Source organism: Diorhabda carinulata, chromosome 5, assembly GCF_026250575.1.
Source record: "Diorhabda carinulata isolate Delta chromosome 5, icDioCari1.1, whole genome shotgun sequence".
In the NCBI taxonomy this organism is placed as follows: Eukaryota; Metazoa; Arthropoda; class Insecta; order Coleoptera; family Chrysomelidae; genus Diorhabda; species Diorhabda carinulata.
In genome coordinates, this window is record NC_079464.1 from 23,281,540 (window position 1) to 23,296,352 (window position 14,813).

The following is a 14,813-nucleotide window of genomic DNA, read 5'->3' on the forward strand; positions in this document are numbered from 1 at the left end:
AGCTATAAATGATAAAAAAGATCTAAATAATTGATTAATTTAAATACGCATATTGTCAGTGTTAATATCATATTTTGAAAAAGGCTGAAATAAGTAGAAACCTCAATTTTTATCTTTCTTTCAAAAATTATTAAAAAAAAACTAATTTTAAAGCAGAAGAGATCTAAAATCAAGAACATTTGGAAGAATAAACATGCATAAAAGGTCTAAAAAATAAGAAATTAAAAAAATTTTGGGTTTTCGCCGGTAAAGGTTCATGGATAAAATTGTATAAGTAAATTCAGCATTTGAAACAATTTACTGACTATCACTTCAATTTATATAAAATTTTTTCTATCGCCTAAGCTGTAAGCTCCTGCCTTATATGTATAATATTTTGTAATATTCCAGTACATTATAGAGCATTATGTGTTTATTTACAGCTAATTTTCTCATCCAGAAACATCTAAAACAATAGTTCTTATATATTATTACCGGCTCTAGATGGAATGCGGCTATGTACCCGTCAGTAATATAAACGTTGAAATTCTTGGAGGTCACAGCGTTTCGTAGCAACTGCTACTCATATACTACTAACAAATATAATATATATTAAGTGTACCTGCAGTGGTGCCGTCAGTCGTATTGTCAGTTGTAGACGTGACTAGGTAACGACCTTCAACAACTTGGGCATTCAAATGATTTATTTTGAATAATTATTGAATCCTAATGACAAAATTGAAGATTGAAGAGTCATACGGCATATAGGATCTATCAAAACTGTTTCTTGCAACTGAGAAAATAAACAGATTTATCTACTAAATGCCGTTCAAATGGAACAGAGGAGCAAAGAATAAATAGAATCAATTATCCGAGAAATGTGATGAAATTAGAGAAAGGCGTTATAAAGAAATGCCATTCGAAGAAGAGTCTTGTGATAAAAATGGAGAATCAAATATTTAACTTTATATTTATGAAGTTTTCTTGTTTTATACAGTAATTAGGGAGATATAAAATTAATATAGCAACTTTAATAGAATTTGTTGATTAAAATATACTAATATTTCACAGAAAACAATGTTTCACTTGTCATTCAGTATATTCTGAAAAATAAAAGATGATGTATGTGAGTTGAATGTTTGGAAAATATACATTTTCCCGTTGACTTCGATGGTGTATTGATTTTTGTTAACTTTAGAAATTTCAATAATATTAACAATTTTATACCGCGAAATTAATCTTTTTGTTTTTGTTTCTATTTTCCAGAATGTTATTTTTTTATTTAACAAACAATTTTATCCGAGAAAAAAATAAAAGGAGATCCGTATTTCGAACGAATTTTCATAACAAACTATTCTTTAAAAAAATGTTTGCTACACAAAAAAGACAATATTTTGGAAACCACTCGTTTTTCGTAGTTAGTTCACCATTAAACATATTGTTTTTCACCAAATTTGATCAGATTTTATTAATTTTTGCGAACAAACAAAAAAAAATTAACAAAAAATGTTTGTATCTTTCACGAAAACTTAAAAGTTAAGTAAAAAAAATACCTTTATAAAAGTTAAAAACTTTCTAATTAAACTTCATCCGTAAATCACACTAATACATTTTTCTACCTTGCTTCTTCTCCTAAAAACTACCCTTCAACTCCGTTGTCCAAGCATTTTCTTGTTCATTACAAAACACTTTCATGTTTTCAGTTGTTAAAGGGCGGGTTACAGTTTTTTTCATTTCAAATATACCTCAGGTATTTTCGTTCCAGAGTTTTAGTTTTCATTTAAGATAGCGTGACTAACATTCTTAAATTTGCATTGATGAAACAAATATTTATTGATTATTTCATTAAAACACTAACATACGTTGATTCATACAACTTTTCGAGCAATTTCTTGATAATTTTTCTTTTACATTCTATTCTTATATTGGTTTATCTTCGCAACATTCTAAGTAAATTTAAGCACCTTTTCCTCTTTTTCCTTTGGTAGTAATCATCAAGGCTAAAACATTGTTTAACTAATTGTTATAAAATTATGTTTCAAAGTTTCATGTGACCTTTTCGTGGCGGTTATACTTTTATTGTTTTATTGTCTCCTTTATGGGTGTAAGTAACGGTATTCAGAATTTCTGTTTTCAAGGAATTATATATTCTCATTTCAGTAAAGATTACTTGTTTAGTCAATAGAACGTCTACAGAAAAAAATTTATTAGTTCTGTGATATTTTTTCTTAGAATACTAAAACATTTTTTTCTTTGAATGTAATTTAAAATTTACTGTATAAATATTACTTACAACTTCATATATGTAACAGTATAAATATAGAATAAGAACGAGTTAAAATTGGAGTAAAATTAAATTACTTACGAAAATGTCACAGGAGAGACATTTGAAATCTATAAGGTATGAGGGCACATAATCAATTTCTCAATCTCAATGAAATTGGAACAAACCAAATATAAAATTTGACGTTTTCTATAAATTAAATATCATTATCCGTAACGAATGTCCTACTGAACTATGGTCAAATTAAGGAATGGCTGTGAGCGCTCTGGATGAACAATTTGCCCCTCAATACCGGTGAAATGCTGCTCTTGAAAACTGCATTCTTACCAGTAAAGTTTCTTTAACTACAGACATTCAGTCACAGAATGTTTTAAATCCATAATACGAATTTTGAAATAAAATGATACTCTTCTATAAAAAGAAGATTTGATGTAATATTGTAATGTTTCTCGTGTAGGGTTCATGGATAAAATTTTATTGTTAATTTGAATCTCAAAACTATATTATACCAATTATCTTACTAACTAACAACAATACAAACTCTATGATAAATATTATTGATTGTATTGAAAAATTCTTAGCCTATTATAGAACCAAACAAAAATTCAATGTCAAAATATTTTAGTACGCAACATATTCTCCTCTTAATTGGATACATTTATTACAGCGAACCTGCAACGTCTAGAGACCTTTTGAAAAAAAAAAGTTTCTTCTTGCTCTGCAAACCAGACCTCCACAGCTTTTATTACCTCCTCGTTGGAAGAAAATTTACGACCTTTTAAACTTTTTTTCAGTTGAGGAAAGAGATAATAGTCGGACGGAGCAAAATCTGGTGAATAAGGGGGGTGTTCTAGTAATTCAAACCCTAACTCACGAATATTTTGGATGGCAACATGATATTTGTGTGCAGGGGCGTTGTCCTGCAAAAACAAAATACCTTTGGATAGCTTTCCGTGTCTTTTCACCCGTAGAGTGGTCAGTAATGTCGAATAGTAATCTCCAGTTATTGTTCTACCCTTATCCAAAAAATCAATCATGATTACTCGTCAAACTTTACACTGACACTTCTAATAAGTTATTGTTCGTTGCTATGGTAACGCAATATTTTGTTTATGCATGGAACTGGTCTAGGCTAACTAGATATCAATATATCCTCGTATTAGGTCTCGTATTTTGAATATTCAACTAACTGCTTTACTGTGAGCTGCAACCTCATATATGCTATGCAGTAATTCAAGAACATGTATAATCTTTCTAAAGTATTTAGTAAGGGCAACTTCTTTCACCAGAAATATCTAGACATAGTTCTTGACTCCATCTATTATCAGGAAGTCACTCACAATCTTCTACAGTTTCCACTACATTAAGTTATCACCAGGACCCGCAGATTACGTACGGCTGTCTACCTGTCACAATAGCAATGTTCATATTTGGCTTAAGGTTTCTGGAGTCTACTGAGAAATTGAGAATCGAACATTACATCAATATCTTGGAAAACATATATTTTACTATGTCTATTAAATCCTCAAAGAGATTTGAAATTAGTTGGATGTACTCGTCAATGCATAAATATTTATATATAATATACAAGAAATTTAAATTTTAAATTGGAAACGTCTCTGTCTCTATAAACAAATCTTACAAATTTTATAAATACTATTTTCTATATATCTGTTACAGAATGTCGTTGGTAATTGTGGAATCACAAAAGTAGGTGATCATCTCGAAGGCAAGGGATACGTTGAAATGACCAGTATCGATCCCCAAACATCGAAGGACATGTGCGAAATAATAAAAAGTAAAGGAGGTCGTTACCTTGAAGCTCAAGTCCAAGGTTCCAAAAATGAAGCTGACGAAGGCAGTTTGGTGGTATTAGCTGCAGGAGATAAATCGTTATTTGTAGATTGTCAGTCTTGTTTCAAAGCCATGGGAAAAACAGCATTTTTCCTTGGAAATGTTGGATATGCCACGAAAACGAATTTAATTTTGCAGCTGATGAAAGGTAGGAGACTTTATTTAACTGCCCTTTCTTCAAAAATTTAATAAACATTGAAATATTGGATAATATTTTCCATAAAGGGAGAGATATTTTTCATTATTTGTTCCCAAATTTATAAAAATATTATTTCGATTCTTAAATTATCTCAACATTTTCTTTTCTCTATATTCACTTAGGGTTGCCAACTTTTTTCACGAGAAATAAAGTATATTTAGGTCTATGGAGAATATTAAACAGTATTTTAGAAAAATGAACATATATTAATTATTTATTGTTTTAAATACATATTGTTTAGAGCTTCTCGCACGACTTACTAATTTACAATACTAGAATTTCTCATTTTGGTTTTTTCTTGTGATTTTTGCTGGTCAAGTGCTGTTGAACCTAAAAAACGGAACGAAATATATATTTTATGTAAAATAGTTACCTAAATGTCTCATAATTTATGCATATCAGAAAAGAGACAATAAGAGATCCAGCAAGCAAAACACAAACAAAAGTACCAAATCTGCCCAACACCTGCGTGAGAAATAGTAAATGTTGAAGCACATATTTTGCATTTAACATTAAATTCGCATAGAGGATCAATCGTTCACCAGTCATATTGGCATTCCCATTCGTACTTATATTTTTGTTGTTCCTTCGATAGTTGTGCTTTCTTTCTTAGCGTTATAGGAAGAGAAGTTAATTCGTTATCACTCTCCATCTTTTTTACACTAAACTTATCACTGTTATACTCATACCAAATTATTTTAATTTTATTAAAGTTGTAAAACAAAAACAAGGTCCACGCGAAAAGAGGTTATGTTCTGAGAATGCACGCACTCGAATGTTTGTCAGTGAGTGACAGTCTTGAATATTTGACATAGACATAATCGCTCAGAAACTCAGTGTGATTTGTTTGTGGCTGCACTTCACAGTTCAGGAAGCGCCCTCTGACTAAATAAATACAAATTTGTGTGAGCGTCTAAGTATAACACAAAATTATGTGTTAGTTTGATGCTGAAAACAGTTGAATACTTTATTTTTGTTTAACAGTAGAAAGTATTTTCCAGAAAAACAATATAATACTGTTTAAAACAGTATACCTAGCTGGCAACTCTATATTCACCCGACAAAGAGGACAGTTTTCTTTGTAAGAATGTTCTGACGATTCTTAGCTTCTTTGTTGTTATCAATTGAATAGTCCTTCATTAATCAAAGCATCTTCAATCAGTTTCACATTATATAGTAAATTTGTTCCCGGTTTTTACCCCCAGAATCTTCTGGGGGAAACAAGCAACTTAAAACAGGGTCTCAAAAATTGTACGAGTAAATTAGTTTTCAAAAATAATGTTGATTGTACGAGTGGCTACTTAAGTTTTGATGTAGATAAATAAAAACAAATATTTGTAATTGGATATGGCTTTATAGTCTTTCAACATAATTGTCGAAGCATCATTATTTCCATTTTTTTTGAGGTATCTCTAAAATATGTGATTTGAACGCATCAACCTTTTCTTCAGGAGTAACGTTGACTTCGCAATTTATTTTTGATTTGAGGGAGTAAGAAGAAATTATTGGGTGCCAAACAAGAACTGTACGGCGGATGACCCATCAATTCGATGTTTTGACCGTTTAAAAACATTTTGGTTTGAATTTGTGTGTAAGAACTCACCTTCATCTCTTGCGATTGGTTTCTATGATTTTTACGAAAACTTCTGCCAAACTAATGCTTGTGTACCATTTAAAATTAACCGTAACCATAGATCCATGAATCGTTGCCTGTCACGTTATAATAGACGCCTTTTGAAGTACAGCAATTGAATTTTTTCAATATTTATTTGCACCAATCGACACGAGCTTCTTTATGAACGATTGTCAAATTACGCGGTATTCAACGCGAATAAATCTCTTTGAAATCTAAATGTTCTTGCAATATTGATTGCAATGGATCGTTTGCCTCAATCTCACGGTATGTTGTAATATCAGCTTACGTACAGCATCGATGTTTTCTGGTACAACAGCCGATTTTGTGCGACCTTCAAGAAATTCATCCTGTAGCGAAGTGTGACCACGGAAGACCAGCGAAACACGGTGGCTCGAGATGGGACTTCATCATCAAAAATCTGAGCGTGTTGATCAGTACACTGCTGTTGGTTTAATCCACATCGGAAGTCATAGAAAATCATCGCACGAAAATGTTCGCCATTTTAATTCCATTTTTTGACCAAGATGAATGTTTCAAGTATCTGTAAACAACTCGAATAGCACTCGTATAAACAACTCGAATAGCACTCGTATGACAACACGTTCTGAGTACGTAGAAACCCTCGTATTTGATTTGAAAATTCTGGCTATTATAATATTATAATTATTATTGATATGTCAATAGTACGGGGCTGAATTTAGTCTTCGTTCGAAGTTGACGTGGTATTGAAATGTAGCAATCATGTTATGTTATCAGAGATATAAACAGCGACCAGAGCCTATCTTGGCGGACATTTGAAATGTCTTTCTGAGTTTTCGAATTTTTTCTCGAAAACTAGTGAAATCATGGTGATAAAACAAAAGTGGATATCCATATTACGTCAAATTTTCTCATCAAAAAGTTTTGTCAAAAAGCTACTATTTACTTCGGCCCCTTCAACAAAATGTGAAATAATACATAAGTAATGAACTTTTTATGTGTGGTCGGTGATTCTCTACGGTATGGAAGGTTGAAGAATTAGAGGCTTTCGAGATTTGGATATATCGTATTAAAGTACCCTGGACAGCTAGACTAACAAATTAAGAGATACGAGGACATGTTAACGAGCTACGAGAACTGTTTGAAATTATTAAAAAGGGGAAAACGGCATACTTAGTGCATATAATTCGAAATAAGAACTCTTAATTGAGGGAAGGAAAAAGTCTTGGCTGCGAAATACCAAACAATGGACAAAAAATTGATTGCACTAGAAGAAGACTACACTTTTTACGGTTCTGTGTACATTTTCATAACAATTGATAACAATGCATTGATAATAGAAAAAACTTTTGTACCATATTCAGCATAAATGTTTTATTCGGGTATATTAAGTTCAATCGACACATTTTGGTCCAAATAACCTTTTTTCAGCTTATGTCCTAGTAGTGATGAAGTAGACCTGAAAAAACATATTGTGTATTTATTAATTATTATTAAGTTAATTTGTACTAGTTTGAGTTTGAAGCTTAAATTTCTCATTTCCAAAATTCGACCTATCAACCTCTATTTTAGACAAAAATTCAAATAATATGTATTTATGTCAACATATTTTAGTAATAGTAGACTGATGACAATCATTAAATGAATTTCATCGTCTTGCAAAATAACAATGACTTGGTTGGCTAATTTTTATAAAAAAATCCATGCCATCAATCGCCTAGAAATAAATTGAGAAATAGGAATTTTAAGTTATTTCTAATAAAAAATGTGTTATGAACTACATATAATATTACGACATTTTAAAAATATTTTTTAAAATGTAATTTGAACGGATGTATGAATTTACTTTGCTCTATATGTAGGCAGATAAGCTGGAATTTCTGGAACCGTTGGTGATATTCATACTGAACACACTCTTTACACTACCACTACACCCACTAACTCTCTCAATTACATTGCGACGCGCGTTTCGATAACGAAGTAATCGTCTTCAGGGTTTGAGGTAAACAATTTACCTTCAGAAGACGTTAACTTGGTTATCGAAACGCGCGTCAGGCAGTGTGTAATCGTGAGTGTTGGTGTAGTGGTGGTGTAAACAGTGTGTTCAGTATTTATATGTAGGCAGATAATATCATTTCATTAAATTCGCGAATAGTTGGAAATAGTCTTAATCAATGCAAAGATTCAATGAGCCGCTTTTATTATGTTTACAGTTATGTTTATATAATGAAAACTTTTCATTATATAAACAAAAAACATTTCAAAACATATGGCACAATTCTTAAAATAAATATCAACTATTTTGTTGAGCAAAATAATACCATTTTAATTAATTTTAGATCTTTTCATGAAAACAGATCATGACGTAATGTACCAAATTTTGGTGATCAGCCAAGTTATATTTTTTTTTCTGTGACTAAACAGCCTCAAATTTTTAATTTGATGCAACGGAAACTTCTCCAAATATGAATAATTCAAATTTATATATAGTAATATTGCAATAGCCAATGAAAGATGTATTTAGTATACTTCGACGTCAAAATATTAAAACTATTATCAACACATTTTTTGGTAGCCAGTACTGCCACTTTTTTCTTTTATATTTATGGATCCGAGCTCTATCAAGGAAATCCAGTATTTGTTGGGTTAACTTAGTTCAAATTTTAGCCTGAAATTCGTTCGCAATGTTATTCTTGTGAGAAGACGCCTCATCCACAAGTTTTCTTCCCACAAATTTTAGTCAATCAGATGTGATTAGTTGTCACAAAAAAAGGATTTCGACAATTACTTTAAGCTATATTCCTTTGATGGCTTTTAGGTTGGATATTTCTATTTCTAAAACCGTCGTTTTCACGTGTCCATTAAGGCGACAGTGCCCCGACAGGACTCCTGGTTGGTATTCGTAGGTTGTTCTTACTTAGGCTGGTACATTCAGCAATTATTCTCTGGTTATAGTTTCCCAGAAGAGTCTTTACCTGTCTCAGCCCCTGTAGGTTGTCCCAGTAATTGGTTTTACCCCTAACGACCTTATTTTCCAATGCTTTTTCTATTGGTCTGTAGCTGATACTATAGAAGGATTCAGGTCTTATGAAGCGTTTGTCTGCCCCTATTTTAGCGACTCTGTCTCCAGTGTGTCCCGGAATCCATGACAAGATAATTTTACTTTTCTTCGCATAGCTCGTTCAACTTTTCCAATTGGTGTGTTGCCCAGGCTTTTAGAGTACTTGGTTCTACGACCGTACGCTCTTATTCCAGCTCTGTTTGCTGTTTTAGAGCCATCCGTCTAACATTTCATGACATTTTTTGCTTATACAGTTTCGTATTGATGTGAATTTTTTTTTCAAAGGCTCAACTTTTTTGATATATCCTGAGACATGTCTCAGTTTGATAATTTTTTAAGGAAGGGAGATTTAGAATCATTTCTAATACTTCGTGCGTAGTCGAATCATCTTTGAACTATATTCCAGAGTATATTCTCAAAGTTTCCTCTTGTGGGGATGCAACTCCCCCTTGTCGACATTCTCTCTTCTAATTTAGTTATTGAAATATTTTGTCATCGTTTTGACTAAAAACAATGTGAGGCTCATTGGTCTCAAGTATTTTGGACGTGTGGTGTTCTCGTTACCTTCTTTTGGTAAGAAGGTTACTTTGGCCCTTCTCCAAGTCTCTGGTATATACCCCAGCTCTAGACCGTTTCTTTTGAGGCGGATAAAGTGTGGCAGGACTTTTTCCTGTCCTCTTTGAAGAAGGGTTGGGAAGATACTGTCTACTCCTGGCGACTTGAATAGATGAAAGATGTTTATGACTAAGGTTTTTTTTAGTAAAAGTCCGGGCGATGACTGATGATGCCTCTAAGCGTGATGCATCATCTAGTATTTTTATGTTATTTCTGGAAAAAAGTTTTTGCTACTTTTTACAACTGAAGTAATTATACATAAGACTCAAGAGCAGTAACCTAAACATTATTTAAAAAATCTTGAAGCTTAAAGTTGATGCAAATTGATCATTATCCTTTTATTTATATTTTCAGGTGTAGCCTTAGTTGGTTTGGCTGAAGGATTATCACTAGCAGATAGATGCGGCATTTCTTCAAAAGACGTTCTCAACATTTTTAATCTTACCAATCTTGCATGTGGTTATCTTAGCAATAAAGCAGATCTCATTATCAAAAAAGAATTTAAACATGTCGAGCAAGCCATCAAACATATGCAAAAGGATATGCAGCTCGCTTTAGATTTATCCGATCAATTAAAGCAACCCCTATTGATGACATCAACTGCTAATGAAGTTTACAAACATGCTAGGAGATTGGGATATGACGACTACGATTCTTCTTGCGTGTACATGAGGACGAGGCATTAGTTCGGTCATGAAATACATTTTTTTTTAATAATTTTGTTATTGTGAAGATCTATTGTATATTGTAATTTTTATGGAAGGCTTTTGTACCGCAGAAATGTTTACAATATTTTCGGATTAGATTTTCTATTAAATAATTTTCTTCATAAAATAAGGAGTTCAATTAATTTCATCAATAAAATGTCCGGAAAAAATTTAGATCCTATACATTTAATACATTATATATTGTATTGTATATTGATCAAAAACATTTTTAATTAATTTCGACATTCGATGTTATTTTGAACAAATGAATAAATCGTTATTAATTCCAGAGACGCCCAAATTAAAATTTTGTTTATTGAATATAATTAAATTTTTTGTAGAACATTTCAACATTAATAATAAACGATAAGCCTCTTTTTGCCCCTAAAAGGGACAAAAAGGGTGTAACAATTAAAGAAAATGTAAATAATTTAAAACTATCAATAGTTTGTAATTTATTCGAATCATCGTACACACAATGAATGAATTTCTAGTTTAATGGGAATATTAGGCACACGTATTAAATAATGAGTTTTTTGTTGAATAGAATTATGTATTAAATTTCTTACAAGGATTTTGAATGTTTTTAATATTGACAACAAATGTTCTTTCTGTAAGTGAGCTTCATCAATTATGGTATTTGAATGGTTTTGTTCTTATTTTTTGACCATTTTATGGGTTTTTCAAAACTTAGTTTCATACCGATAGTTGTTTGTAATAAGTTGTATTACCCAATATGTTTCAGCTTATGAAATAGAGTCTAAATTTGATCAGCTTAATCTTTATATATTTGAATAATTTATTGAGAATGAATCAATGAATATTACGCGTCATTTTTGTATTCAATATGTTGCGTTATTAAATTTTCTAACGCGACGATAATAAATTGGACGATAATATCAATATATAGTTGATTTATAATACTTACAAAAATCTTCATTGGTTTTCCATTGTTGCTTCGCATTTTTTCGAATTTCGACACTTTTCCTCAATAATCGCTTTTTTCCTTGTTTTGCCAAAATCTTTGTGATTTTTATTTGTTGTATATTTGAACGATTAATTGGCTTAGTGTTTCATCATTATTCTCATCGTCATCATCAAGCTATTGCAGATTATATCTAACGCTAATGTATCGAAATTTGATCCATTCGTTTAATTAGATAAATCCAAGTCTTTTCATAATTCTCTGTAGGCTCTGACTATTCTGGTCATCCTTTGCGACCTACATTTCAAATTCCAGTTAACGTTTTTTATATATTATGTCGTTTCTTTTTCTTCACGTTGCAATCTGAGTGTTTGATGATTCATATATTTTCGCTTTCTAGTTCAAATTTTATTTCCTTATTACTTGTGTATTTTACTGCTTCATCTAATTTCGTTTGTTCTAATATCTGTAGATTATTTTTTTGTATCTTTCACTCGCAAAAGGCGTCCTATAATATAATGAGTATATATTATTGTTTATTTCATTTCCCTTCATTATCCTCTATTCAATTTCCTGTTTCTCATCTTATTTATCACTATTAAATAATTGATGTAAGTGACATATTTCATTCTATGCTTCTCTGACTCGATAGTTTTATGGGTTTTTTCTTCTTATATACTTGTAATTTGTGGTTACATGGAAAACTGTGTGATTTGTTAGATACTGAAAGTTCTTATTTTTGTTAAACTTGGGTTTATCCATGTTAAAAATTTTTTGTATGCTCTCTTGGTGCATCAAAGCCTTCTTTGAAATCTGCGAGTGTATTACTGTTATGTATCTAATTTTTGTTCCGGCCTGTATATTACACTAATTTTCAACCTCCCTGGCTTTTTTCTGGGGTAATTTAGATATACATCTCTTTTGATTTCCCTTCTAAATTTATGTTCATTTTTTTATTTTCTACCTCTTATGTTTTTTTTTCTAAGTCAACACTATCGATAATTTGAAGTTCAGGCTTAGGTACCATCTAGATTTTTTTAACTCTGAAGGTAATTAATTTACTTGCATCCAGTAAATATAGTTTGAAAACCTAAAAATTTTCTGTGAATTACGTTTCATCAGGTGCACTAGCTATTTATTTGTCTCACTACTGCAATTTAATTGAAGTTAGTTTTTTACCACTGTTTTAAAGAGTTTATTTTCTATGTGTTCACTACTTACAGGATCTCGTTTCTAACGAAGTTTATTTTCAGATTCATTTAATAATACTTAACGTGAAATCAAATACAAACTTCCATAAAAATTCAATTAGTTTAGAAATAATTTTATAATAATGACTATATTAAGTATGGAAAAAACAGTTTTTATATAGAAATCAATAATCATATTCGTTAGTTCAATTAAACTTTCTTTATTTTGGTTATGAACAATTTAAATTGTTTAATACCTGTATAATATTTGAAATAGTAAATGAATTTTTATGTTTTAATTTGTCCATTAAAATAATATTATTATAATGTTTGGTTTATATTTCATTCTTCATATAAGTACCCAAAGAAATGTAAATGTATAATGTTAATAAAGTAATCAAATGAAAATTGAAATATGTATGTACCATCACCTTTCCGGTTCAATTATGGGTGATATGTTGATATGTTTCTATACAAATATGCTTTATTAAGTATTATTTAGATCCGTCAGTTAGCTGCTTACTGGAGTTGAAAACCAATTTTCGACAATACACGACGAATGCCAGATTATTAAAATATCTGTTTACTGACTGCTTTTAAATACTAAAATCCTATTGTACAAAAGGCTATAAATAATTATATGTATAGTTGCTGGAGTCACATCGATATAAAATAAAGTACGTAATTTGATACGTTAATTTAACTTTAATTTCTAAGGTGTCTTGAAGTCAATTAACTATGATGTGGGTCCCCATTAGGATCGTGTACCATAAATCTTAATGAATACAGTTATCCTTAAGCTAGGTAACTAAATTTATGATTCTTCACATTAATATACGACAAAAATTTGGTAATCCGAGACGATACATTAATGCAGGGTAAAATAAGAAACGCTTTGTATCACCCAACCAGATGATTAACATATCTTATTAGTTCCCATCAGGAGGTGAGTCAATTTACATACAAGATGTTGTATTTCTGCCTGGATTGCATTCTCGGAATGTGTTTAAATTTAAATAATTGTAAATAGGAAATTATTATGTTGAAAATAATATCGACGAAACATAGAAAAATGTTACTAAAAATCTTCGATTGTTATCTACATAATTGTTCAATTTTTATATACAGTAAGATCCCATTTAACGCGTAAGATAAATTCCATTAAAATAGGGCGTAATGAGAAACAGCGAGGTTATCTTAACATTTAAATAATGAAGTTAGGGGAAAATGGACAGAAAATTGAATAGGTATCAAATTTAGGTTTGGGGCAGTTATTTTAAGCGGCAATGAAACCACTTGGACTGGAATGCATGTTATTGAATCTGATAAATTTGTTGGTTGTCTTGGAAATCGATGAGTTTCGGTTAAATTTTCATTCTCAACATGTAGTTTCGCCCAACGTTTTGCTTAATTTGGTTTTTTATTATGTAAGACATATTTTATTTTATAATAAGCAAATGTTGGTGAAAAAAAAGTATTCAAATTTTTGATAATATTTCAAATAACAACGTAGTTTTTCCTTTTTTTTTGACAATGGTTGTTTTTACGGGAATTACAATGGAACGGAGGATTTTAATATGCAAAAGGTTAGAAGAAATGGTTATTTTTAAACAATGTTGAGTTGTAATAACTACAAAGAAAATCGGCATCATTGTTTAATCTTCTGCGCCACTGCTATTGTCTTCGTTGTCTATTTCAATTTCAGGTCCAGTACTAGTACTGGTGCTGTGCTGAGCAAGGTTTGAATGCAGATTGAGATAATAGTGGACACCTATCACAAATAGTATGTGTCATATCAGACCACACGTAATATTAAATGATGTTGTGAAAACTGACCAATATGCTTTGTAGGATACATTAATATGAAACTTCTCTAAAAACATTTTGTACATTGCTCTGACAGAAATTGTTTCTGGAACATATAATCTGTTTCTTTCGTCTTGAATAATGTGATTGCCGAGCTTTAAATGACTGGATATGGGTTTTAATCAAATTCGCTACAGGCTCCGGTATTTTCTTGTGTCTGTTATTATGCTTTCCTCTTCTATCGTGTGGAGATTTACCTTGAAGCAAAAGATTATTTTGTAGACTTCGAAGTCTCCCTCTAGTAACAACATATATACTTAAATCGTCGAAAAATATACTCAATATTCTTTGTCTTTCACTCTTATCTTGTAAGAAAACACTGCACTGTTACTAAACGATTTGATTCTGTCATTTCCTTCTTCTGCATTTGGTTCATCATCCATTGTATTTCTTCATCACAAATAATTACTTCCTTCTCCAGTTACACCAAAAATAAATATTTGTTTGGAAAGAAAAAACGTGCAATTGTTCAAACCTCTAATAATTTAGATTCAGATGTCATTCATAACATAGAAAAC

At 30.9% G+C, this 14,813-nt stretch overlaps 1 protein-coding gene across 2 annotated transcripts in view; it reads left to right on the plus strand.

The window, feature by feature from the left end:
* The window catches only part of LOC130893607 (cytokine-like nuclear factor N-PAC), a 93,291-nt gene extending 80,454 nt beyond the window's left edge, over positions 1-12,837 (plus strand). For both annotated transcript variants that reach the window (XM_057799840.1, XM_057799839.1), the window contains 2 exons: positions 3,944-4,265; positions 9,962-12,837. In XM_057799840.1, the coding sequence (XP_057655823.1) occupies positions 3,944-4,265; positions 9,962-10,293 (654 nt within the window). In that variant the 3' untranslated portion in view covers positions 10,294-12,837. The remainder of the gene's footprint in view (positions 1-3,943; positions 4,266-9,961) is intronic.
* Positions 12,838-14,813: the final 1,976 nt, after the last annotated feature.